The sequence below is a fragment of the Zea mays genome, chromosome 4, assembly GCF_902167145.1.
Source record: "Zea mays cultivar B73 chromosome 4, Zm-B73-REFERENCE-NAM-5.0, whole genome shotgun sequence".
Classification (NCBI taxonomy): domain Eukaryota; kingdom Viridiplantae; phylum Streptophyta; class Magnoliopsida; order Poales; family Poaceae; genus Zea; species Zea mays.
Window position 1 is genome coordinate 175,325,952 of NC_050099.1, and position 27,402 is coordinate 175,353,353.

The window sequence follows — 27,402 nt, forward strand, 5'->3', positions numbered from 1 at the left end:
CAAACTAGTGAGACCTATATTTGATGGGCCTCGCTAAGCTGAATGTAACCAATCGAACGCCCATTTAAGGCTATCCTCAATAGATTATCCACCTCTATCATTATATTTAAACTCCACCCTATTAATAAGTGGTCTATATTAAAAAACAATAAAAAATAATATTTTGAGTACGTATTGACGCAGATACTACAAAATACGTTTTCACATAGTGGGTTTATGTGTTTCCTCTCACGAAGCGCGATGCAAATGGCTCGCCGTTCCGTCGCCCCAACCGAACGGACGTGACACGCACGCACGGACGCACGGCACGCGGACACGGCGCGCGCGCGGCGACTCCGGGCTGGGGTCTCCCTCTTCCCTTCCCTCAGATCCAACTCCGTTTCTCCATTCCCTCCCTAGCCCAGCCAGGGAACCAGTCTCAGTGAATCCCGCGCCCGGATCAATCTCGCCCAAGGAAGCAGCTCTTCACGACTTGCTTCCAGATCCATCCATCCATCCATCCATCCATCCGAGGTTGGGCCGTGGGGGTGTCGGTGCGGTGGGAAATGGGGAAGGGGATCAGCGGCGACGCCCGCCTCGCCGCGGCGCCTTACGACCAGTGGGTGCTGCTGAGCCCCGCCGGGGGCTCGCCGCGCCCGCCCGCGCGCTACAAGGTACGGTTCCTGCCTTTCTGCTGCTGCCGCTTCTGTTATACCTGCTACTGTATTATACGATCGATTTCCTCGTCACCATTACCGTCGCTGGCGGCGATCTCGCTGTGATTGGGCGACCAGCAGTGCGAGGAACCCCGTCATCATCATCAGTTCATATTTCATTGCTTGGTATAAATTCGGTCGGTGCAAACAGATTCTCGGCTGCAGCAGAATGCAGCCAGCACGAACCGCGCCCTAGTTCTGCCTCTTGGTGGCCGACCCCTATGTCTAGCGGCTAGTTTTAGCTTTAGCTCATGAGGGTCGAGGGACATTGGCCCATCAAGCAGTGATTTCCATCCATGTGAAATGACGGAATCAGTTAGATGTGCTGGCCTTCGTTTGCTGTGCGATGATCCAACCCTCTGGTTAACCGCTCTCACATATGTAACAGCATGCTGCCCAAGTGGTTCAAGACAAGCTGTACGTTGTCGGAGGGAGTCGCAACGGCCGTTCTCTATCGGACGTCCAGGTTTGCCAGGCCCACTAAATATCGTCCCTCGCAATTTCCTTTTACCTATAATTGAACAAACTTGGACACGTTTGGCAGGTTTTTGATTTTAAGACATCCTCTTGGTCAGCGTTAAGCCCTGCTAGAGGCTCAAAACATCCCAACCATGAAAATGATGCCACAGGTGGATCGTTCCCAGCATTAGCAGGCCACAGTATGGTAAACACGCCATCCTACCCTTTTGATGGTTTTTTTTTACTGTCTTGTAGCTCTGCAGCCTCTTTTGCTCATTTGATCTAAACAGCTATCATGATATATGCTGGTCGTTGTCTTTTTGCTCAGGTCAAGTGGAAAAACTATCTCCTGGCCGTAGCTGGGAGCACAAGGTCGTCATCATCATTAAATAAGGTTTCAGGTATTTGAGTATTTCTTTACGAAAACATTATGTTTTTTTCACATACTAAACTTAGAGCAGAGAAATGTGAGATCATCGATTTCCTTCCGCACACACATAGTTCTCAGTACACCAGTAATTCAGTTGTTTTCCGTGCTCCGTTGATGTACCCCTTTTCCCAAAACATTGCCTGTTGCTTGTAAATGATAGTGCTGCATTTCTGGATGCAGTTTGGCTTATTGATGTGCAAGCCAATAGCTGGTCTGCTGTTGAAACTTATGGAAAAGTTCCAGTAAGAATCCTTTCTTCTGTACTTAAAGCCAAACTGATTTGTGATCATGCTTATTAAAACGACGTTTAAACGTCGTTTAAACTATAAAACGCTGACAGGAATTGAAACGACAAAACGTTTTACGATTCGTCGTAAAACGTTGTTTAACGTCGTTTAAACGTCGCGTTTTGACGTTTAAACGCGGTATAGAGTGAAATGCCGCGTTTCGGGCGTTTAATGCGTCTGCTGCTAGTAATTGGCCCAGCCCAATTAGAAACTCCCGCCCAGCCCACCCAGACCGCCGCTACAGGCCGCACTTTCACCAGCCCAATTAGTAACTCGCGTTCTCACCAGCCGCCGCACTCCAGGGCGCGCTCCAGCCTCCAGGCCGCCGCTGCTCCAACCCTCCTGCGCCGCCCGTCCGGCGCCGCCAGGCCCGCCTCTGCGTGCCGCTGCTCCAGGCCGCCGCCGCTCCAGGCAGCTGCTCTCCAGGCCGTCCTCCCTCCAGGCCGCTGCTCTCCAGGCCGCTCCAGGCCGCTGCTCTCAAGGCCGTCCTCCAGCCCCGCCTCAGAGCCTCTGCGTGCCGCCGCTCCAGGCCGCCGCGCTCCAGGCCGTCCTCCCTCCTGCGCCGCCTGTCCGGCTGCCAGCCCCTCCAGCCCCGCCTCTGCTGTCCCACTGCGGCAGGACTACAGAGTACAGAGACTGACTGTCCCACTGTTTGGTATTTGACTTGATATAATTGCCTGAAATTATGATATATTGAAATTTCCCTATGTTGTTTAAAACTACATTTAAACTTTGTTTAAACCGTTTAAAAGTTAAAACTTACCCATGAGCGTTTCAACGTTTCGTCGTTTTAATAACCTTGTTTGTGATTGTACTGATGCACATGTTTATTTGGGACCTTGTTGAATTCTATTGGATGTTTCTTTTTACATTGCATTAGACAGCTCGAGATGGCCAATCAGTATCCATACTTGGTTCTCGATTACTGATGTTTGGTGGAGAGGATAACAAGAGAAGGCTACTGAATGATCTTCATATACTTGACTTGGAGACAATGATGTGGGAAGAAGTCAAATCAGAGTAAGAATTATGTACAACTTATGTTGAAAATATTCTTATGTAATTCCAAGCTCTTGCTGAGCTTATTGTTTTGCTTTCCTATCGTGAAACAGGAAAGGTGGTCCAGCTCCTAGGTATGATCATTCGGCTGCTGTTTACGCTGACCAGTATCTTCTGATCTTTGGTGGCTCTTCTCACTCTACATGCTTCAATGATCTTTACCTACTTGACTTGCAAACTGTAAGTACTCAATGTTATTTATGAGTCAGGTTACACAAGTCCATTCATTTTCTTATATACTTTGGAACTCTGAGCAAATTTACAAAAGCAAGCATCTGTGGCAATCTAATCCATCTTTTAATCTTGTTCTTTGATTGTTCATGAGTGCCTTCAAATCATTTTACATGTACTAGTAGTTTCTGGTTTTAGTAGGACTTCCAAATTCGAAACTTTACCAAGTTAATAATAATTACAATCCATTGATAGGGTAGGACTCCATTCCGCTGTCTAAAAGAAACTGCTGTATGTCATAAGGTATTAATGTGGCATGCAGGCAGACATATTAAACAAATTACACTGTACTTCTACAAGAAGGGATTAAGGCTATGTTTTTCTTTCTCTATGAAGTTTCACATTAAACTTGAAGACTCCAATGAACATAGGAATGTATAATATACTTTCAATACTCAACAACAAGAACAAAGCCTTTTAGTTCCAAGCAAGTTGGGGTAGGCTAGAGTTGAAACCCCACATAAGCCACAAAATCACAAATCAAGGTAATATACTTTCAATACTCGTTTAAGTAATTTCTTATGTTGTTTAACAGCTGGAGTGGTCTCAACCTGATGCCCAAGGAGCACACATAACTCCTAGAAGTGGTCATGCTGGTGCTATGATTGATGAAAATTGGTACATTGTTGGCGGTGGAGATAATGCAAGTGGTAATGCACACAGGATACTGCAATTAGTGTTTATGTTTTTTTGGCACAATTACTTATGATATAGTATCTAAGTAAATTCAAATGCTGCAGGTTCCACTGATACAGTTGTAATTAATGCTTCCAAGTTTGTGTGGTCAGTGGTCACTAGCGTCTCAGCTAGAGATCCTCTAGCTTGTGAGGTACGAAATATTTATGCAATTGTGTTTCCTAGTTCTGGAATTAGCTAAACTCACCATAAAGTAAGGTACTCTTGTAGCAGCATTCCATCAGCAATTTATTGTCTCGAGTGCATGGATGTAAAAATGAAAGACTCACATTGACAACTTTTTTCTTTTGCCTGCTGTACACTGCTTATTTACTAAATATCATATTATCATGATTATTCACATTTTAACTCTTGTTTTAATATATTTTTCCACTTGTCTAGATTTGGTTACAATACTTTTATGGATAGATGTTAGGGATGGCTAAATTCTTCACAGTTAGGTTTAATTTTTTACTCTTGCAAACACCGTTACAAAATGCCATGCAATCTTTGTGTTACTTTCATTTGCAATTCCTTTTATTTCAACATTAGCCTAAATAAATGACAGCTTGCAGTTTATTTTTGGGGTCAACAATCAAATATGGCATTAAGAAACACATTCATGTTCCTTAGATCTTGAGCTTTGCAAAATGTGGTGATGCAAGACTAAATTGTGACCTACCTACACACTTTTAATACTACCTTTTGACTTCTGCTTATTTGATACTTTATACAGGGTCTCACCCTTTGCTCAACCACAGTTGATGGCGAAAAAGTTCTAATTGCCTTTGGCGGTTACAATGGGAAATACAGCAACGAGGTGCTCAATTTAAGCGAATGATATCTAGTCATGTTACCTTTTTTTTCAAATGATTCATATGTTGAAGTTCAGATATTAGATTCATTTTTCTGGGATTGTCTTTGTATATGTTGGCGACTTGAGTGCCTGAGTTTCTTTCAGTTACCTATTCCTGATGTTAAAAGACATGCTTAACTATCTGACACAAGGAGCATTTTGCTGCTATTGTTTTTCTTTTGAAATGATTCATATGTTGAACTTCAGATATTAGATTCATTTTTCTGGGATTGTCTTCGTATATGTGGGCAACTTGAGTGCCTGAGTTTTTTTTTTCAGTTATCTATTCCTGATGTTAAAATACATGTTTAACTATCTGACAGAAGGAGCTCTTTGCTTCAGATCTTTGTTTTGAAATCCAAGCCAAGAAATTTAGTCCAACCTCGTCTTCTTCAATCAGCAGCTGCAGCCGCCGCCGCCGCTTCTGTGACAGCTGCCTATGCTGTAATTACTGCCACAGATGAGAAAACCAGAGATATTGTTGCTACAGATGATTTTGATATCAAGAGAGCTCAACCTGCAAGTAATTCCAAAAAGTTTGTTGCTGAAATTGATGTACTTAATGGAGAGAATGGTAAACTAGCGGCTAGATTGGCAGAGGTTCGCGATGAAAACTCAAAACTAAAGGATAAATTAGACATGACAAACTTGTCATATGGTGAATTAGCAAAGGTAAAGTTTTCTTTATGTTTTGCAATATGGATTTCTTGATTTTTGTTGACAATCTGTCTTTTCCCCTTTCAAAGGAACTTAAATCAGTTCAAGATCAACTAGCAGCAGAGGGTTCAAGATGCCAGAAGCTTGAGGTGCTAAAGTTAAACATGCAATTGATTCTCTGATCCTGAAAATACTTATTTTCCGGTTTCCTTCTTATGCTTCTGATTACTTGCCTTTTTATCCTGAATCTGTCAACTTAGTCCCAAATTGCTGCTGCACGGAAGAGACTGGAATCTGCTGGTTCTTTGGAGAATGAACTAGAAGTATTGCATCAACATATATCTCAGGTGGAGGAAACCATTGCAACTACTCAGAGAAGAAAATCTGGGGGTGTTTGGAAGTGGGTGGCGGGTAGTACAGAGGTCTCTGACGATGAATAGTAAGTCCTATCTGCAGCATGCTTGGATGGAACAATGCTTTATGTACTCAGGGGTTCCGCTACAGTTGTAGCTTTATATTTTCTATTTCGCACGACCTTTTTGGTCAGAAACTTGTTTAAATAGAGTTTTAACTCATGAATTGTCTAGAGCACAGTAGCACACTGCATCATGCTGTTGCTAAGTTGTACTCTGTTTCAAATTGTAAGTCGTTTTAGTTTTTTTCCTAAGTCAAATATGTCTAACTTTGGCCAAGTTTATAGAATTAGCATCTACAATATCAAATATGCACTATCAAAATATATTTCATAGTGTACCACTGTAACTAATGAATCTTGTTTGATTTTTTGGATGTTTGTACAATTTTTCTGTAACTAGGTCATAGCTCGAGGTTGACTTGGGACAAACCTAAAACGATATACAATTTGGAATGGTGGGAGTACTAAACAACACCAATGCAAAAACAAACAAATGAACAAATATATGGTGTAGAATCATCTGATGACGTGTACATTAAATTGTAACTATCTTGGAATTTTCACATTTGTTTTGACTTTACAGAAGACAATAAAAACCTTGCCGATGGGGTATATCCTTTTTGGCCAAGATTTTATGGCACACTAAATCATGTTTGCTGGGAACTTTAGGGCAGACGTATGTGATTAATCTAATCTCTAGTACTCCATCTGAAGGTCTTCTGAATTTAGATTTTTTTTATGTTCCATACATAAGGGATGAAAAAAAAACTGCAAAAGCTGTCACTTGAAATCTCGGAGGTAGGGAATTATAGCTTCATAAGGGCTGATTTGGTGACCATGCAATTGGAGGGGATCCATGGTGTAGGAATCCCCTTTGCTATTCAAAGTATCCCTTTTAATTTTCTGGTCACCAAATCAGCCCTACGTATGGGGGTAAACTCTGCAACTTTTTTTCCCTATTCATATCATGAACTTACGGACTGCTTCCATACAATCTGATAGTAGAAACTATCAGCTCTTGCTGTATAACTCAACATTTGATACTAGAAATTTCGACTGACTAATCATGCTTCATCAGGTTGACAAGCAGCTTCCGAACAGGAAACGTAAGCGGAGGATCTGCTACAGTTTTGAGGCAGCTTGTCTGTTGCCAGTTGCCGGGTGCTTCCTCAAGGTCTTGCTCATGGTTGATCTCGAAAATATGTCTCCCGAAATAATCTTGTTTATCTTCTTCGGTGGTGGCACCTGGTAGAAAATTTTCCTGGGCAGTCTTAGACATTAATTCAACAGTAAAAGCATAACATCATGCAAGTATACCAAATACTGAGAGCGTATCGCATTGGATTATTAGCAGCGCTTTGTTTTTGTCGTCTGGTACCTATTTTTTGGCTGGCGGTTATTACAAGAGCGGTCTCATATTATAAATTATTATATAGGGCGTTCATTGGTTGTGACGCTGGGAATTGAGGAAATATACATTGCTTATACCGTAAATTTAGAAACATTTATCTGGTAACATATACTGCACCCATGGACCGTCTGTCCTTTTGAATTGCACGTCTGCACCAAAAGAGAGCTGTGCTGTACACATTTCTGTGTTCATCCATGGACTATATATTTGGGAAGTGCAAACCAACTTCTCCATGCAACCGTGTAAACTTTTAATCCGAATCACATGATGTTAATCCAAGGGATGCAGAGGCGTGGATAATTTTACGCTTAACTGCCCGTTGCTAATCACACCTTTTCAAATCCTCCTTCCACTCTTTCTCACGTTTCCTTAGATCAACATCATGTGGTTCAGATTATAAGTTTGTACGGTTACACGAAGGGATTGGTTTGCACTATATAAGTTCCTATATGACTGGGATGCCTGTATGGTTTGTTCCTCTTATCCAAAACAAAAAAGTTTGGCCTTGTTTTAAGGAATGGAGAGACTATTTTACCAAGGAGGCAGCCTCGTTTGTCGCGGATACTTGATCTGCTGGCAGGCTGTTTTGCCTGAACGAAAAACGGAATAATGTTTAGTACTTACAGCTGAGCTGATCAGCTGATGGCATACATTTGATATGAAAACTCAGAGAGAGAAAGAGGAAATCCTTACTGTATAACGGCTGCGCCTGCAGGTGGTGTGATCACCTCAGGTGGCAGTGATAGCATCTCTGTTTGGTTCTCCGGCGTGCCGGACAGCTGCGTCAGCTGGACCCACGGCAGCCTCCGGCGGAACTCCTCCCGTGCCCCTGGCGCCAACGGTGTAGGCGCCACGATTACCCTCCTCAGCGAGGAGAGCTTCCCGTCGAGCGGCACGGGAGCGGTGAGAGCTGCCACCGCCACCTCAGGAGTCGCCACGAAGTCCGTCGCGGCGTGCACGGCTACAGCCTCTCTCGCCGCCTTCGTACCGGACTGCGACGATGGCGGGGGCATGAGCACCGTCGTGACTCCGGCAGCGGGGAGCCCGAGGGCGACTAGCGGCAGGCCGTGGGCGCTGCACATGGGAAGGGACGCCAGGCACACCCGGCCGTCGTCCGCGACGACGTGGGCCATAGCAGCGACGAGGTCGGCGTGCGTCATCGCGACGGCGGCTGTCGCTCTCGCCGACGGGTAGGCCAGGAACGCCACATCGGAGTCGGACACGGCCACCGCCTCAGCAGCGACAGGGTCACCGCCGTCGATGAGCTCCTCGGCCGAGAGCGCCGCGGGATCCTCCGGCGAGCGCGACGTGAGGAGAAGCGGCGGCAGGCCCACGGCGGCGCCGGCGTCGAGGGAGAGCTTGGCGGCCAGGTCCGGCGCAGCGACGACCATGACCGCGGCCGAGGCGCGCGCGGCGGCGGCGACCTCGGCGGGCGTGGCGTCCGTGTCGGTGACCGCCACGACGGCGCCGGCGGCGAGGACGCCGAGGAGTATCTGCGGGAGCAGGAGCGAGTCGCGCGCGAGGACGAGGACGGCGTCGCCGCGGCGGAGGCCGAGGCCGAGGCGGAGCGCGGAGGCGAGGGACAGCGCGGCCCGGCGGAGCGCGGAGAAAGAGAGGCTTGCGCCCGTGGCGGCGTCTACGAAGGCGGCAGCGTCGGCGGCCGCTGTGCCGGGGTGGGGCAGGCGGGACAGCACGAAGGCTGCCGCGTCGTGGGCGGCCACGGGGAGAAGGATCTCTTCCATGCGCGCGCGCGTGCGTCGTCGTAGCCTGTTGGAGCGGCGCTGGTGGGGAGTTCCCTTAAATTTAAAGCAAGGACAAGGAAGCAGCGGGCAGGCGAGAGCGCGCGTGGTGGAGTCCGCGCTCGTTTGTCCGGTGGGCGATGGCGTCAAGGCCAGCGACGGCGACGATGCCGATGCAAGCCGAGCCAAGCCAAGCACCGTCATCAACCCCATGCGTCCGAGCCAAGCCAAACATTTGCTATGAATTATGTACCTGAAAGGACAACATCGGAGAGAGAGAAGAAGAAACCCTTGTTTGTTCGCTTGATTTGAGTTCCACTGGTGCCAAGCGTCCACTTGTACGTGTCGATCAGTCGATGACAGAGGCACTGTGTTGTGTTGTCAGTTTCCACTCAACGGCAGCAGTCTCAGTCGGATGCATGGCCCGCGCCGGTATGCCTTACCATCCCACGTCTAGAGATGGTCAAACGGGCCGCCCGACCCGGCCCGGCCCGGGCCCGGTGAAGCCCGGCCGAAAACGGGGTCGGGCCTGCTGATCCCGCGGGCTCAATTTTCTGTCCAGCCCGGCCCGCAGCGGGCCTAAACGGGCCGAAAAGCGGGCTAAACGGGTCGGTAAGCATGTTTTAGTGTAAAAAAAACAGGCTTAACGGGCTTAGAGGTAAACGGGCCGTGCCGGGCTAGCCCGCCGTTGCCTAGTTTCCTGTCCAAGCCCGCCCGCTTGTTTGTACCGTGCCAGGCTCGGACAAGGCCCAAAAAGCGGGCTTCGTGCTGGGCTCACGGGCCTCGTGCTTTTTGGCCATCTATACCCACGTCTAACTTATGTGGCGCTTAATTATAATGATCTTATTTTTATGGGAGTCATAGGCCTGATGCCAGTTCGACCGTAAAAATCCTTACATTTGAGTGTAAAGTAGTGCATAAAATTCTGTTTATCATCACCTTGCATGTGATGTCCTATTTTTATGGAATGTACAATCGTCATCCACGAGACGTGCATGCGGTTTTAGTTTTTTATGGCATATACGGTTCCCGATCCGAAAAATTATGGCATGTCCAAAAATTATGGTAGATCCAAAAATATTGTGCATGCGAAAAATCTACATGCAGGACGTTGTGTGTGCGTATCCCAAGCTTTTTCGTAAAATCTTCAAGTTCGAACATAAATAATGTCTAATATGGTGTAAATGTTGTTACAATGGTCAACAAGTTTATTTTTTATGATAGTTATGAATATCATAGATCACATGATTCCCTTTTATTATGCATGCGAGACGCTTGTGGTCGTACTTCAGGTTTGAGCGTAAAAACCTTCATTTTGAGCGTAAATAACTAGCTAACATGAGAGACGTTGATAACTCTAATGCGTTGATAGTAAAAAATCCCCAAGTTCGAGCATAAAATAGTGTTAGATATAGCATAAATGTTGATTCACTACCAACTAACAACCCCACGTCCATGCATCCGCCATAAATAAAGGGATTTGATTAGGGGAGTTGATTAGAGGATTTAATTAGGTGAGTTGATTAGAGGATTTGATTTTTTTATTACAATTATGTACACCATAAGTCACGAGATTTCTTTTTGGTCTTCACACGAAAAATATGGCATATGTTTCACTGCTACGCGCAGTACAGGTTTGAACGTAAAAATCTTCAGTTATGAGCATAAAAATCCTCAGATTTGACCGTAAAAACAGAGCCAAAGTGAGTGATGTTGATAAAAATCATCAGTTTGCGCATAAAATAATTGCAGATGTAGCGTAAAGGTTATTCCCACAGAAATACCAAAGCTACACGAGAGACAAGATATTCATCATCATAAAATCCTCAAATATAATGTATAAAAATTGTAGTGCTCGGCATAAAATTTTTATGGAATGCATAACACATGGATTAGATGAGACCGTTCTCGGAGGATGCCCAAAGCCACCGGATCGGAGGAGGTCGTCATCGGACGATCCACGCTGTCGCAGCTGCGTCCGGCTCATCGAAGCTCGAAGAATAGTTGGAGGTAGGAGGGCGTCGTCGTCGTGCGTAGATCAGGGAGGTGTCGCTGTTGTGCACGCCTCTGATCGCCGACGACGCTCGCGCCTTCTGGGGTCACCACCGTCACTCCCTCATAAGTTTTGTGAGTTGATATTTCAAATCTACCAGTGCTATTATTTTTAGTAATTAGTTCACTATTCTTAATTACTTAGAAGTTAACTAGGTGAGTGCCCGTGCGTTGCGACGGGAGTAAAAAAATTGTATGAAACATATATCATGCCAAAGGAAGATCTTGGTAGGATCATTGGGGTTAACATATTTTAACATATATCAAGTGTTTTGCCAATTCAGTTAACATATATCAACTCACGCATGACACATCCTATCATACACATTGGCAGAAAATAGCTATCACAACACAATTGATGGTAAAAGTAAATATATCTATCTCTACTAATATTAAAGGGAATAACATAGAGATAGGAAGTGTTATCACTTTTATCATGTATTTGTCCCATGAATCACTTGAACTGATGCTAACAAAATACAACATGTTTATTCATTACTTTCAGAATCATCTCACTCCGAAATCTCTAAAACACGGGTACATGAGGATGAGACAAATGGAGAATACATATGTGCCTAGCTCTTTTGAGTACTTGTGAATTGTTAAGCATAGTTAGGTGTCCATGTGTTGCATTTTTTTGAACTTCTCGTCCAAGGTAATTTTATATCAGCATAATCAGTTTGATGGCTCCAGGATGTGTATCACCACAAATGTTTTTTAAGTATTTCTATGTACCAACAAAGTTTTGACTGAAAATATATCTATCTTTATATATCCTTGATATACTGCAAATGGCAAGCTTCGACATGGTATATATTGCAAGCTGAAAGTGTGATTTGATTAGAGTGAGCTTCCTATTGGTGGTTTCTATATCCTTCTGGAACATAATGGAAACAGAACAGAATGACCTATAGGATGTCAATGACAGTTTAACTCAACCAAATGATTAGTTATGAAACAAAAGGTCTGACCAATCAGGACAACAGGAAGTGACAAATATAACCATATTTGCAGACGTAAAAGTGCAAAAGAAAAAATGATAGATCCCTCCAAACTTATGTGCCGCTAGTGTAATGAACAAGAGGTCACAATTCACAAAAACTAAAGGTAATAAAAGAGGCCTAACTTTTGAGGTAAAAATCAGCAAAAGCAAGAAACTAAACTACAACTACAAGTGTGAGGTCAGAAGCAAGACACGTTCTCCGTTCTCATGACCATGTTGCAGGTCGAGTAGATTGATGCGGTGGTAGCTTGCACCGCCCACTCGCTCTTAGAAATATCTGGGTTCTTCAGCTTCCTGTTGACATATTTCAGTTAGACACTTGCTCAAGCATTGAGTGGAATGGATAAAGCAAGGAAAGGCAAACCAATTTTTGGTCAAAATGTCATGATGAACTAACCATAGCTCAGCCATAGGTCCTAACAGAGGAGCTTCACAGCTCATGTGTTTGAGGCCTTTATCACAATTCGATTGCATTTCTTGCACTTGCTTCAATCGGTTCTCCTGCAACAAGTATTAGGCAATCAGGTACTCCAGTCATTCATGTATATACTCTATGAGCATATACATTTTACAAGTAGTATGAATATGGCTATGTACCAACATGAACGATGATTATATATACAAATCATTGTGATCAGGAAAAACACACTATATATAGCAGATAGATAGCAGTTTAATGAACACCAAAGTTATAAGGTCAAGTTGATTAAACTTTCATGCAATAAATATTTTGTTGATTGCAGATAGATAACAACATTGTAAATTTGAACCCATTTAAACTCAAGAATAACTGAAAGATCAAGCATCCAAATGTCTAATAAAACCACTCATTAAAGTTCAGATCCATAAATACGAGTGAACATTAACAAACTAACCCTTATGAAGCATAAACACTCATTTATATAAGTCATACAGAACTATAATGAGCACAAATAAAGGGACATGCCAACAACAGGAGTAACAATGTAGACTATGGTAAATTAATATTTTTTAGGACCACAAAACATATCTGAAATTTCCAGTCTCCAGTTATAAGGTCAAGCTGATTAAAGTTTCATGCAATAAATATTTTGTTGATTGCAGATAGATAGATAGCAGCATTGTAAATTTGAACCCATTTAAACTCAAGAATAACTTGTATGTGATTTATGTGTTAATTGACCATGCTAAAGTGTTAGCATTAGTTATGTAATCATAGTGTCCCATCCCTGAGTGTCCGTTGGTTTAGATTTTATTTCCAGCTGAGCCAATGAACAGTTAATACTTAATAGCGCCATAGCAGGATGCTGTGTTTATAATCTATATGTGCAGTAAAATAACATAAGGTAAATAGGTCAAACAAACACAAGGCAATGAAGTTTACCATGTTTCAGTTGTTTGATATAAAGCTAACACTTTAGCATTATATCAAACAACTGAAACATGATATGTTGACACTACATAGTGTCAACATAAGGCAATTTTGAATGATAACATAGACCATTAAATTGGTTTCACAATAAGTACAAATGAAAGTAAGTACAGTAGCAACAAGTTTTGCCTGGGAAAGGTGCATCATAAAACCATATCCAGGCTCACACTTAACAATGGAACCAGGCTTGACCTCGAGACCTACAAACATCGAAAGTCATTGGCATCACGTGCTATAATAATAAGACACTAAATAAACAGAACTCGTTCATGTACGATTTCAACCATTTAATCTACTCTTTCCTAACACACTGGGCAAAATCACCATGACCATACTGATCATCACACATAACAGATTAAACATGATATCAGTGCTACTAACCAGATCACACCATTACAAAGATCACGTTGAACAGATTAAATATAATCACTGCAGGAGTGCCATCTTGATCACAGTCAACACATAGTATTAAAAAATGGGCACGGTAACAGGCTAACACATGACAGTTCCTTCACAGGAATTTCCACGAACACAAGGCACACACCAGCAAATCGACCAACTACACCCGAAGTTTCCAACTAACAACATAGAGGAATTGATCAACAGAACAACGACGCCCCTTTTAGAGATGGAAAGGGGGTTAGGGTTTTAAACATTCCTGGTCGCCGCACTGGCCACCGGGGGCTCACTTGGCCAGCATCTGCGCGACAGCCGCCTCCTCCTGCTGCTGGTAGTTGATCCGGCGGGGGAACAACATGATGTGCGGCTCCGGGCGGTGGATCGCGTAGTGCACCCACCCGCGACTCTACTGCACTCCGATCGCGCGCCACTCGTTCTGCAAGGAAGAGAAGGGGGAAAATCCCCACACCAAAAAATCATCTAGGCATCAGATAACCAAACCAACAGGGCAATAACGCAATCAATAGAAATGCAGGTGGAACTGCAGGCGTTTACCTCAGATAGGAGGCGGTTCTTGAGGAGGCGGAAAAAAGGGTTAGGGTTTTGCCACCCACAGCGGACGGAAGATACGAGAAAAGGTGCACATCGTGGCGTCGAGGGTTTCGTGCTTACCTGTACTCGTAGGTGTCGTCGAAGTACTTCTCGGAGTACTGGATTTGACCCATGTCCACCAACGCTTCTCGATCAACTCCCCTATAGAAAGATTCCCAGATTTTCAGAAAATCACCTACCGGATCGAACAGAAACCAGCACAAATCCACGATTCACAAAGGGACGTTTCGCGGAGTCATGGAGTCGCGGAGAATACGAGAAACCGAAGGAGTTGGGGGTGGGGAGAAGAGGGGAGGCGACGCTCGTAGTACCTTGGAGCGGATGCGGTTTTCCCCATCACACGCACAGAGCAGATAATATTAACACGCACAGAGCAGATACGGGGGCGGCTGCGCGGGGAAGGAGGCGGGGGCGCGGGTGGTTGCGCGTTGCGCGGGGAACGAGGTGGGAGCGGCTGCGCGGGGGGGGGGGGGGGGCTGCGCGGGGAAGAAGGCGGCTGCGCTGGGAAGGAGGCGGGGGCGTGGGGGAACAACATGATGTGCGGCTCCGGGCGGTGGATCGCGTAGTGCACCCACCCGCGGCTCTACTGCACTCCGATCGCGCGCCACTCGTTCTGCAAAGAAGAGAAGGGGAAAATCCCCACACCAAAAAATCATCTAGGCATCAGATAACCAAACCAACAGGGCAATAACGCAATCAATAGAAATGCAGGTGGAACTGCAGGCGTTTACCTCAGATAGGAGGCGGTTCTTGAGGAGGCGGAAAAAAGGGGTTAGGGTTTTGCCACCCACAGCGGACGGAAGATATGGGAAAAGGTGCACATCGTGGCGGCGAGGGTTTCGTGCTTACCTGTTGAGAGCACCTAGAGGGGGGGGGTGAATAGGTGATCCTGTAAAACTTAAGCTTATAGCCACAAAAACTTGTTAAGTGTTAGCACAATAAATGCCAAGTGGCTAGAAAGGAGTCTCAACAAAACACAATACCATAAGAGATCAATCACAGAGATGACACAGTGGTTTATCCCGTGGTTCGGCCAAGACCAACGCTTGCCTACTCCACGTTGTGGCGTCCCAACGGACGAGGGTTGCAATCAACCCCTCTCAAGCGGTCCAAAGACCCACTTGAATACCACGGTGTTTTGCTTGCTTTTTCTCAATCCCGTTTGCGAGGAATCTCCACAACTTGGAGCCTCTCGCCCTTACAATTGAAGTTCACAAAGAACACAGAGCAAAGGGGGAATGAGCAACGCACACAAGACTTCAAAAGATCAGAGCAACAACACGCACACAAGTCGCAACAAGAGCTCGCAACACAACTCAAAGAGTTCACAACTCCACAAGAGCTCTAGATGCTATCACAATGAAACGAATGCGTGAGATCGATGTCTTGGTGCTTAGGAATGTTGTAGGAATGCTTGGTGTCCTCCTCCATGCGCCTAGGGGTCCCTTTTATAGCCCCAAGGCAGCTAGGAGCCGTTGAGAACAAACCGGGAAGGCCATCTTTGCCTTCTGTCGTCGGGCGCACCGGACAGTCCGGTGCACACCGGACACTGTCCGGTGCCCGATTTCCTTCCTTAAACAGCGCAGTTGACTGTTGCAGATGCGGGAGCCGTTGGCGCACCGGACATGTCCGGTGCACACCGGACAGTCCGGTGCCCCCTTCCGACCGTTGGCTCGGCCACGTGTCCCGCGCAGATCGCGCGGCCGACCGTTGGCCCGGCCGACCGTTGGCTCACCGGACAGTCCGGTGCACACCGGACAGTCCGGTGCACACCGGACAGTCCGGTGAATTTTAGCCGTACGTCGTCGGCGAATTCCCGAGAGCGGCCACTTCGCTCGAGGCAACCTGGCGCACCGGACACTGTCCGGTGCACCACCGGACACTGTCCGGTGCACCACCGGACAGTCCGGTGCCCCAGACCGAAACAGCCTCTTGGCTGTACACAGCCAACTCTCCTCTTTTCTTCTTCTTCCTGTTTCTGATACTTAGACAAGTATATTAGTACATAAAACCAATGTACTAAGACTTAGAAACATACCTTAGCTCTTGATTTGCACTTTGTTCATCCATGGGCATAGATTCACATTTAAGTACTTGTGTTGGCACTCAATCACCAAAATACTTAGAAATGGCCCAAGGGCACATTTCCCTTTCAATCTCCCCCTTTTTGGTGATTTATGCCAACACAACATGAAGCAACTAGAACAAGTGCAATATCACTTCAAATAAAACTCAAATTTATTTTGATTCAACATATATGGATCACTCTATGCCACCACTTGGTTTGTTTTTGTAAATCAAACTCAAATCTCTATCTCTAAGTCACACACACATGTTGAAGCATAAAGAGAGTCATTACAAAAGAGATTGATCAAAGATTTCAAAAACTCCCCCTATTTCCCATAATCAATACTTCTCCCCACAAGAAGCCAACTTTTGACAAGAGAGACAATAAAAGAGTTTTGTCAACACAAAACACTCTATTCTACTATTTTCAAAATCTCTCAAGTGGTAGCTGATCCATTTTTCACTTTGGCCTTTATTTTCTCCCCCTTTGGCATCAAGCACCAAAACGGGATCAATCTTGGCCCTTTAACCCCATTGCCTCACCAAAGTCTTCAATTAAGAGCAAATGGCAATAAGATTTCATGAGATGAACTTGGAATAAGTTACCCTCTCATCGGAGTGCAGTGGAAGTCTTTCATGGTCCAAGTCCACCTTTTCCCTTTCAATCCTCCTTCGAGACTAAGTCATCAACTCAAGCACATGGTTAGTCTCAAAGGGTCAAGTTGTAACACATCTCCCCCTAAACATGTGCATCACTTTGCAACGGACTTGTGAGGTCCAGGGAGTGTTTGTACAACTTGAGCACCATAATAAGCAACAAAATGCAAAAAGGAACATGATCAAAAGCATAAATACATGTATGCTACAATTCAATCCAGGTTCCGCGAATCTAAGACATTTAGCTCACTGCGCAACCTGCAAAAGGTCTTCTCATCTAGAGGCTTAGTGAAGATATCGGCTAGCTGGTTCTCGGTGCTAACATGAAACACTTCGATATCTCCCTTTTGCTGGTGGTCTCTCAAAAAGTGATGCCGGATGTCTATGTGCTTTGTGCGGCTGTGCTCAACAGGATTCTCCGCCATGCGGATAGCACTCTCATTATCACATAGGAGTGGGACTTTGCTCAGATTGTAGCCAAAGTCCCGGAGGGTTTGCCTCATCCAAAGCAGTTGCGCGCAACACTGACCTGCGGCAACATACTCGGCCTCAGCGGTGGATAGGGCAACGGAGGTTTGTTTCTTAGAGTTCCATGACACCAGGGACCTTCCTAAGAATTGGCACGTCACCGATGTACTCTTCCTATCGACCTTACATCCAGCATAGTCGGAGTCTGAGTATCCAACTAAGTCAAAGGTAGACCCCTTTGGATACCAGAGCCCGAAGCAAGGCGTAGCAACCAAATATCTAAGAATTCGCTTCACCGCCACTAAGTGACACTCCTTAGGATCGGATTGAAATCTAGCACACATGCATACGCTAAGCATAATATCCGGTCTACTAGCACATAAGTAAAGCAAAGAACCTATCATTGACCGGTATGCTTTTTGATCAACGGACTTACCTCCTTTGTTGAGGTCGGTGTGTCCGTCGGTCCCCATCGGAGTCTTTGCGGGCTTGGCGTCCTTCATCCCAAACCGCTTTAGCAGATCTTGCGTGTACTTTGTTTGGGAGATGAAGGTGCCGTCCTTGAGTTGCTTCACTTGGAACCCAAGGAAGTAGTTCAACTCGCCCATCATCGACATCTCGAATTTCTGCGTCATCACCCTGCTGAACTCTTCACAAGACTTTTGGTTAGTAGAACCAAATATTATGTCATCGACATAAATTTGGCACACAAACAAGTCACCATCACATGTCTTTGTAAAAAGAGTTGGATCGGCTTTCCCAACCTTGAAAGCATTAACAATTAGAAAGTCTCTAAGGCATTCATACCATGCTCTTGGGGCTTGCTTAAGTCCATAGAGCGCCTTAGAGAGCTTACACACGTGGTCGGGGTACCGTTCATCCTCGAAGCCAGGGGGTTGCTCCACGTACACCTCCTCCTTGATCGGCCCATTGAGGAAAGCGCTCTTCACATCCATTTGGTACAACCTGAAAGAATGGTGAGCGGCATATGCTAGCAAGATACGAATTGATTCTAGCCTAGCCACAGGAGCAAAAGTCTCCTCGAAATCCAAACCTGCGACTTGGGCATAACCTTTTGCCACAAGTCGAGCCTTGTTCCTTGTCACCACCCCGTGCTCGTCCTGTTTGTTGCGGAACACCCACTTGGTTCCCACAACATTTTGCTTGGGACGAGGCACCAGTGTCCAAACTTCATTGCGCTTGAAGTTGTTGAGTTCCTCCTGCATGGCCAATACCCAATCCAGATCTAGCAAGGCCTCCTCTACCCTGAAAGGCTCAATAGAAGAGACAAAGGAGTAATGCTCACAAAAATTAACTAATCGAGATCGAGTAGTTACTCCCTTGCTAATATCACCCAGAATTTGGTCGACGGGATGATCCCTTTGAATCATCGCTCGAACTTGGGTTGGAGGTGCCGGTTGCGCTTCTTCCTCCATCACTTGATCATCTTGTGCTTCCCCTTGATCAAGCGCCTCCACTTGAGGTACCTGTTCGTCATCTTCGGTTGGGGGATGCACCATAGTTGAGGAAGAAGGTTGATCTCGTTCATCTTGTTCCTGTGGCCGCACTTCTCCAATCGCCATGGTTCGTATAGCGGCCGTCGGAACATCTTCTTCATCTACATCATCACAATCAACAACTTGCTCTCTTGGAGAGCCATTAGTCTCATCAAATACAACGTCGCTAGAGACTTCAACCAAACCCGATGATTTGTTGAAGACTCTATACGCCTTTGTATTTGAGTCATAACCTAACAAAAACCCTTCTACAGCTTTGGGAGCAAACTTAGAATTTCTACCCTTCTTTACTAGAATGTAGCACTTGCTCCCAAATACACGAAAGTAAGATACATTGGGTTTGTTACCGGTTAGTAGCTCATACGAAGTCTTCTTGAGGAGGCGGTGAAGGTAGACCCTGTTGATGGCGTGGCAGGCCGTGTTCACGGCTTCCGACCAAAAACACTCGGGGGTCTTGAATTCTCCAAGCATCGTTCTCGCCATATCGATTAGAGTCCTGTTCTTCCTCTCTACCACACCATTTTGCTGTGGTGTGTAGGGAGCGGAGAACTCGTGCTTGATCCCTTCCTCCTCAAGGAACTCCTCCACTTGAAGGTTCTTGAACTCGGACCCATTGTCGCTCCTTATCTTCTTCACCTTGAGCTCAAACTCATTTTGAGCTCTCCTGAGGAAGCGCTTGAGGGTCCCTTGGGTTTCAGACTTATCCTGCAAAAAGAACACCCAAGTGAAGCGGGAAAAGTCATCAACAATAACTAAACCATACTTACTCCCTCCTATGCTCAGATAGGCGACAGGTCCGAAGAGGTCCATATGCAGCAGCTCCAGGGGTCTTGAAGTGGTCATCACATTCTTGCCGTGATGCGCTCCTCCCACTTGTTTACCTGCTTGACAAGCTGCACAAGGTCTATCTTTTTCGAATTGCACGTTAGTTAAACCTATCACATGTTATCCCTTTAGAAGCTTGTGAAGGTTCTTCATCCCCACATGTGCTAAGCGGCGATGCCACAGCCAGCCCATGCTAGTCTTAGCTATTAAGCATGCATCTAGACCGGCCTCTTCTTTTGCAAAATCAACTAAATAAAGTTTGCCGTCTAATACACCCTTAAAAGCTAGTGAACCATCACTTCTTCTAAAGACAGACACATCTACATTTGTAAATAGACAGTCATACCCCATGTTGCATAATTGACTAACAGATAGCAAATTATATCCAAGAGACTCTACTAAAAACACATTAGAGATAGAGTGCTCATTAGAAATTGCAATTTTACCTAACCCTTTTACCTTGCCTTGATTCCCATCACCGAATATAATTGAATCTTGGGAATCTTTATTCTTGACGTAGGAGGTGAACATCTTCTTCTCCCCCGTCATATGGTTTGTGCATCCGCTATCAATAATCCAGCTTGAACCCCCGGATGCATAAACCTGCAAGACAAATTTAGGCTTGGGACTTAGGTACCCAACTCTTGTTGGGTCCTACAAGGTTAGTGCAAATTTCCTTAGGGACCCAAATGCAAGTTTTGTCTCCCTTGCATTTTGCCCCTAACTTCCTAGCAACTATTTTCCTATCCTTTCTACAAATAGCAAAGGAAGCATTTAGGGCATGATAAATTGTAGAAGGTCCACGAACTTTCCTATGAGCATTAACAACATTTCTCCTAGGCATATTGTGAATAACATTTCTTCTACCAACCTTTCTATCATGCACAACATGAGAACTAGAAGCAGTCATAGCATAAGAATCATAAGCATGTGAATCAAAGGCATCATAACTTCTAAAAGCATTTCTAGAATTTTTCCTATCATGATACAAAAAGGCATGGTTCTTTTTAGCACTAGTAGCCATAGGGGCCTTCCCTTTCTCCTTAGCGGGAATGGGAGCCTTATGGCTTGTTAAGTTCTTGGCTTCCCTTTTGAAGCCAAGTCCATCCTTAATTGAGGGGTGTCTACCAATCGTGTAGGCATCCCTTGCAAATTTTAGCTTATCAAATTCGCTTTTGCTAGCCTTAAGTTGAGCATTAAGACTAGCCACTTCATCATTCAATTTAGAAATTGAAACTAGATGTTTACTACAAGCATCAACATTAAGATCTTTACACCTAGTGCACGTTTCAACAATTTCTACACAGGATGTTGATTTACTAGCTACTTCTAGTTTGGTATTTAAGTCATCATTAACACTCTTTAAAGTAGCAATGTTTTCATGACAAGAAGATAAATCACTAGAAAGCACTTCATTTCTTTTAACTTCTAAAGCATAGGATTTTTGTGCCTCTACAAACTTATCATGTTCATCATACAACAAATCCTCTTGCTTTTCTAAAAGCCTATCCTTTTCATTCAAGGCATCAATCAATTCATTGATTTTATCAATTTTATTTCTATCTAATCCCTTGAACAAACTAGAGTAATCTATTTCATCATCACTAGATTCATCGTCACTAGAAGAATCATAAGTGACATCATTACGAGTGATTACCTTCTTCTCTCTTGCCATGAGGCAAGTGTGACGCTCGTTGGGGAAGAGGGATGACTTGTTGAATGCAGTGGCGGCGAGTCCCTCATTGTCGGAGTCAGACGAGGAGCAGTCCGAATCCCACTCCTTGCCAAGATGAGCCTCGCCCTTTGCCTTCTTATAATTCTTCTTCTTCTCCCTCTTGTTCCCTTGGTCCTGATCACTATCATTGTCGAGACAGTTAGCAATAAAATGACCAAGCTTACCGCATTTGAAGCACGAACGCTTCCCCTTGGCTTTGCTCTTGCTTGGCTGTCCCTTGCGACCTTTAAGCGTCGTCTTGAATCTTTTGATGATGAGGGCCATCTCTTCATCATTAAGTCCGGCTGCCTCAATTTGTGCCACCCTGCTAGGTAGCGCCTCCTTGCTTCTTGTTGCCTTGAGAGCAAGGGGTTGAGGCTCGTTGATTGATCCATTCAAGGCGTCGTCCACGTATCTTGCCTCCTTGATCATCATCCGCCCGCTTACAAATTTTCCGAGTACCTCCTCGGGCATCATCTTCGTGTACCTGGGATTCTCACGAATATTGTTCACGAGATGAGGATCAAGAACGGTAAATGACCTTAGCATTAGGCGGACGACGTCGTGATCCGTCCATCGCGTGCTTCCGTAGCTCCTTATTTTGTTGATAAGGATCTTGAGCCGGTTGTATGTTTGCGTCGGCTCCTCGCCCCTTATCATCGCGAATCGTCCGAGCTCGCCCTCCACCAACTCCATCTTGGTGAGTAAGGTGACATCATTCCCCTCATGAGAGATCTTGAGAGTGTCCCAAATCTGCTTGGCATTGTCCAATCCGCTCACTTTGTGATACTCGTCCCTGCACAAAGAGGCTAGCAACACAGTAGTAGCTTGTGCATTTTTATGGATCTGTTCATTAATAAATGAAGGACTATCCGAGCTATCAAATTTCATTCCACTTTCCACAATCTCCCAAATGCTTGGATGGAGAGAAAATAGGTGTGTACGCATTTTGTGACTCCAAAATCCGTAGTCCTCTCCATCAAAGTGAGGAGGCTTGCCAAGTGGAATGGGGAGCAAATGAGCATTTGAGCTGTGCGGAATGCGCGAATAATCAAAAGAGAAGTTTGAGTTAACCGTCTTTTGTTTGTTGTAGTCGTCGTCCTTGTGGGAAGAAGTAGACTCGTCGCTGTCGTAGTAGACGATCTCCTTGATACGTTTTGTCTTCTTCTTCTTCCCATCTTTACGTCTGTGGCCCGAGCCAGAGTCGTTGGATTTGTCATCTTTTGGCTCGTTGACGAAGGACTCCTTTTCCTTGTCGTTGATCACGATTCCCTTCCCCTTAGGATCCATCTCTTCGGGCGGTTAGTCCCTTTCTTGAAGAGAACTCCTCTGATACCAATTGAGAGCACCTAGAGGGGGGGTGAATAGGTGATCCTGTAAAACTTAAGCTTATAGCCACAAAAACTTGTTAAGTGTTAGCACAATAAATGCCAAGTGGCTAGAAAGGAGTCTCAACAAAACACAATACCATAAGAGATCAATCACAGAGATGACACAGTGGTTTATCCTGTGGTTCGGCCAAGACCAACGCTTGCCTACTCCACGTTGTGGCGTCCCAACGGACGAGGGTTGCAATCAACCCCTCTCAAGCGGTCCAAAGACCCACTTGAATACCACGGTGTTTTGCTTGCTTTTTCTCAATCCCGTTTGCGAGGAATCTCCACAACTTGGAGCCTCTCGCCCTTACAATTGAAGTTCACAAAGAACACAGAGCAAAGGGGGAATGAGCAACGCACACAAGACTTCAAAAGATCAGAGCAACAACATGCACACAAGTCGCAACAAGAGCTCGCAACACAACTCAAAGAGTTCACAACTCCACAAGAGCTCTAGATGCTATCACAATGAAACGAATGCGTGAGATCGATGTCTTGGTGCTTAGGAATGTTGTAGGAATGCTTGGTGTCCTCCTCCATGCGCCTAGGGGTCCCTTTTATAGCCCCAAGGCAGCTAGGAGCCGTTGAGAACAAACCGGGAAGGCCATCTTTGCCTTCTGTCGTCGGGCGCACCGGACAGTCCGGTGCACACCGGACACTGTCCGGTGCCCGATTTCCTTCCTTAAACAGCGCAGTTGACCGTTGCAGATGCGGGAGCCGTTGGCGCACCGGACATGTCCGGTGCACACCGGACAGTCCGGTGCCCCCTTCCGACCGTTGGCTCGGCCACGTGTCCCGCGCAGATCGCGCGGCCGACCGTTGGCCCGGCCGACTGTTGGCTCACCGGACAGTTCGGTGCACACCGGACAGTCCGGTGAATTTTAGCCGTACGTCGTCGGCGAATTCCCGAGAGCGGCCACTTCGCTCGAGGCAACCTGGCGCACCGGACACTGTCCGGTGCACCACCGGACAGTCCGGTGCCCCAGACCGAAACAGCCTCTTGGCTGTACACAGCCAACTCTCCTCTTTTCTTCTTCTTCCTGTTTCTGATACTTAGACAAGTATATTAGTACATAAAACCAATGTACTAAGACTTAGAAACATACCTTAGCTCTTGATTTGCACTTTGTTCATCCATGGGCATAGATTCACATTTAGTACTTGTGTTGGCACTCAATCACCAAAATACTTAGAAATGGCCCAAGGGCACATTTCCCTTTCACCTGTACTCGTAGGTGTCGTCGAAGTACTTCTCGGAGTACTGGATTTGACCCATGTCCACCAACGCTTCTCGATCAACTCCCCTATAGAAAGATTCCCACATTTTCAGAAAAATCACCTACCGGATCGAACAGAAACCAGCACAAATCCACGATTCACAAAGGGACGTTTCGCGGAGTCATGGAGTCGCGGAGAATACGAGAAACCGAAGGAGTTGGGGGGTGGGGAGAAGAGGGGAGGCGACGCTCGTAGTACCTTGGAGCGGATGCGGTTTTCCCCATCACACGCACAGAGCAGATACTATTAACACGCACAGAGCAGATACGGGGGTGGCTGCGTGGGGAACGAGGTGGGAGCGGCTGCGTGGGGGGGGGGGGGGCTGCGCGGGGAAGAAGGCGGCTGCGCGGGGAAGGAGGCGGAGGCGCGGGTGGTTACGCGTTGCGCGGGGAAGGAGGTGGGGGCGGCCGCGCGGGGAAGAAGTGTCGGGGATGGAAGTGGGGGCGGCTGCGGTAGCGGGAGTGGGATCGGACGGTGGGGATGGACGCAATCGGACGGTTGGGATACAGGCGGGGGCATGGTTGTGCCTGGTCTACACTATCGTCTTAAGGATTAGTAGAGATAATAATTACTTCACTATTCTTAATTACCGAGATAGTTAATAATAATTAGTTCAATGTTCCTAACTTCCTATATCACCTAGAAAGTTCATAGTTGTGAGTTGATATTTCAAATCTACTTGTTAGTTGTTATTATTTGTGTGAAGAATTATGTTATGAAAAAGTTTATATGTACTTGTTTTATTGTTTGACATGATCGTAGCCTTTTATTGCTTTGTGTTGCACTTAAATTGTGGTTTTTTCTATTTGTGTAAGTATGGTTTATGTGATTTTGGGTATCGAATTATTTGTGAATATATTGTTATTCATTGTGCAACATGATTTGAATAAAATATAGATAAACCCTATCAAAATTTTATTATTTTAAACCGGTCGGGAAATTCCGTAAAAACGGCGAAATTTGGTCAGAAAATATGAAATTGGTTTTTTTTAATTTGAAATCGTAAACCAGTCGAGAAATACAAAATTCGACTAAAAATCGAGATAGTTAATACGTTCGGTGGTGGTGTCGCTGGGTCACCAATTCTTCTTAATTTTTACAATGACCTTTCTATCTATCTATTGATGTATAACTTCTACGTACTCCAGTAGTTTTGCTGTATAACTAAAACACGACAAATAAAAAAGAATGTATGAAGTATAGTATAAATCTTGCGCCCACTGCATCATTGATGGCTACAGAACGTTCCTACTTTCAGTCATAGACAGTTTGCTTTATCGACACTATTGACGATCAAAGCTCGTAGTAGAGGTTACAAGCGGGCGAGAGAGAGGAGAGGCTCCCAAGTCCCTTATCGTGGTAGAGATGGTTACAAAGTGGGGTCCTAGCTAAGTATTGGCTTGATGGCGGGGCTCCGGTCTCTAGGTTTTCCTCCTGTTCGTCGGTCCTTCTAGGCATTTTCTCATCTAGGGTTCGTCATTGTGTCCGTCCGTCTCTTCGGGGATCCAAGAGTTTCAGAGCGTGTCTGAAAGGGAATTAGGCTTACACCTAAGTCCTAAATAATTTTGGTGGTTAAATTGCCCAACACAAATCTTTGGACTAACTAGTTTGCCCAAGTGTATAGATTATACAGGTGTAAAAGGTTCATACTCAGCCAATAAAAAGACCAAGTTTTGGATTCAACAAAGGAGCAAAGGGGCAACCGAAGGCACCCCTGGTCTGGCGCACCGGACTGTCCGGTGTGCCACCGGACAGTGAACAGTACCTGTCCGGTGCACCAGGGGACTCAGAGTCAAACTCGCCACCTTCGGGAATTTCCAGGGGGACTCGGCTATAATTCACCGGACTGTCCGGTGTGCACCGGACATGTCCGGTGCTCCAAGGAAGCACGGTCTCCGGAACTCGCCAGCCTCGGGTTCGCGTGGCAGCCGCTCCGCTAAAATTCACCGGACTGTCCGGTGTGCACCGGACTGTCCGGTGAACCAGCGGAGCAACGGCTCTCTTCGGCGCCAACGGCTCCCTGCGGTGCATTTAATGCGCGCGCAGCGCGCGCAGACGTCAGACATGCCCATACCGGTGCACCGGACATCAAACAGTACATGTCCGGTGTGCACCGGACACTCAGGAGGGCCCACAAGTCAGAAGCTCCAACGGCTAGAATCCAACGGCAGTGATGACGTGGCAGGGGCACCGGACTGTCCGGTGTGCACCGGACTGTCCGGTGCGCCATCGAGCAGAAGCCTCCAGCCAACGGTCAAGTTTGGTGGTTGGGGCTATAAATACCCCAACCACCCCACCATTCATTGCATCCAAGTTTTCCACTTCTCAACTACTACAAGAGCTCTAGGCATTCAATTCTAGACACATTCAAAGAGATCAAATCCTCTTCCACACAAAACCCTAGTGACTAGAGAGAGTGATTTGCCGTGTTCATTTGAGCTCTTGCGCTTGGATTGCTTCTTTTCTTTCTCACTTGTTCTTAAGACTATAACTCCATTGTAATCAAGGCAAGAGGCACCAATTGTGTGGTGGCCCTTGCGGGGAAGTTTTGTTCCCGGCTTTGATTAGAGAAGAGAAGCTCACTCGGTCCGAGGGACCATTTGAGAGAGGGAAGGGTTGAAAGAGACCCGGCCTTTGTGGCCTCCTCAACGGGGAGTAGGTTTGCAAGAACCGAACCTCGGTAAAACAAATCTCCGTGTCTCTCTTGCTTATTCGCTTGGGATTTGTTTTGCGCCCTCTCTCTCGGACTCATTTATATTTCTAACGCTAACCCGGCTTGTAGTTGTGTTTATATTTGTAAATTTCAGTTTCGCCCTATTCACCCCCCCTCTAGGCGACTATCAATTGGTATCAAAGCCCGGTGCTTCATTAGAGCCTAACCGCTCGAAGTGATGTCGGGAGATCACGCCAAGAAGGAGATGGAGACCGGCGAAAAGCCCACTACAAGCCACGGGAGCACTTCATCGGAAGAGTCCCGCACCAAAAGGAGGGAGAAGAAGAAGAGCTCCTCCAACAAGGGGAAGGAGAAGAAATCTTCTCATCACAAAGAGAAGAAGGAAAAATTTTCTTCCCACAAGCCGCATCGGAAAGGCGACAAGCACAAGAGGAT

The 27,402-nt window shown here is 45.9% G+C and overlaps 2 protein-coding genes and 1 pseudogene across 3 annotated transcripts; 1 reads left to right on the forward strand and 2 right to left on the reverse strand.

Annotated features, from left to right (window-relative positions):
* Positions 1-232: 232 nt before the first annotated feature.
* On the forward strand, positions 233-7,352 carry LOC100277414 (uncharacterized). Of its 2 annotated transcripts, XM_008678794.3 has the most exons (14): positions 233-653; positions 1,084-1,161; positions 1,240-1,359; positions 1,483-1,555; positions 1,765-1,826; positions 2,752-2,891; positions 2,984-3,110; positions 3,697-3,811; positions 3,902-3,990; positions 4,573-4,656; positions 5,035-5,364; positions 5,439-5,498; positions 5,610-5,788; positions 6,843-7,352. In XM_008678794.3, coding segments are annotated over exons 1-14 (1,566 nt in total). In that variant the 5' UTR covers positions 233-545; the 3' UTR covers positions 6,844-7,352. The 2 variants fall into 2 exon arrangements, with proteins under 2 accessions (XP_008677016.1, NP_001144451.1); NM_001150979.1 differs by lacking the exon at positions 1,765-1,826 and having other exon boundaries at positions 348-653; positions 2,756-2,891; positions 6,843-7,085.
* On the reverse strand, positions 6,462-9,228 carry LOC103654103 (4-coumarate--CoA ligase-like 3). Its single transcript, XM_008680925.4, has 3 exons — positions 7,869-9,228; positions 7,711-7,765; positions 6,462-7,009 (listed from the first exon to the last, which is right to left on the reverse strand). Exons 1-3 carry the CDS (start codon positions 9,125-9,127, stop codon positions 6,887-6,889), a joined length of 1,437 nt encoding a protein of 478 aa, XP_008679147.1. The 5' UTR covers positions 9,128-9,228; the 3' UTR covers positions 6,462-6,886.
* Positions 9,229-13,931: 4,703 nt separating this feature from the next.
* On the reverse strand, positions 13,932-24,518 carry LOC109945585 (cyclin-dependent kinases regulatory subunit 1-like; annotated as a pseudogene).
* Positions 24,519-27,402: the final 2,884 nt, after the last annotated feature.

Excerpts from the sequence above, each read along its gene's own strand:
- LOC100277414 (XM_008678794.3), top strand. The coding sequence starts at position 546 with ATGGGGAAGGGGATCAGCGGCGACGCCCGCCTCGCCGCGGCGCCTTAC. Across the intron at positions 1,556-1,764 it reads ATCATTAAATAAGGTTTCAG|TTTGGCTTATTGATGTGCAA; the intron begins GTATTTGAGTAT and ends TTCTGGATGCAG. Across the intron at positions 3,111-3,696 it reads ACCTACTTGACTTGCAAACT|CTGGAGTGGTCTCAACCTGA; the intron begins GTAAGTACTCAA and ends GTTGTTTAACAG.
- LOC103654103 (XM_008680925.4), bottom strand. The coding sequence starts at position 9,127 with ATGGGGTTGATGACGGTGCTTGGCTTGGCTCGGCTTGCATCGGCATCG. Across the intron at positions 7,766-7,868 it reads GCAGGCGCAGCCGTTATACA|GCAAAACAGCCTGCCAGCAG; the intron begins GTAAGGATTTCC and ends TTTTTCGTTCAG. Across the intron at positions 7,010-7,710 it reads CAAACGAGGCTGCCTCCTTG|GTGCCACCACCGAAGAAGAT; the intron begins GTAAAATAGTCT and ends ATTTTCTACCAG.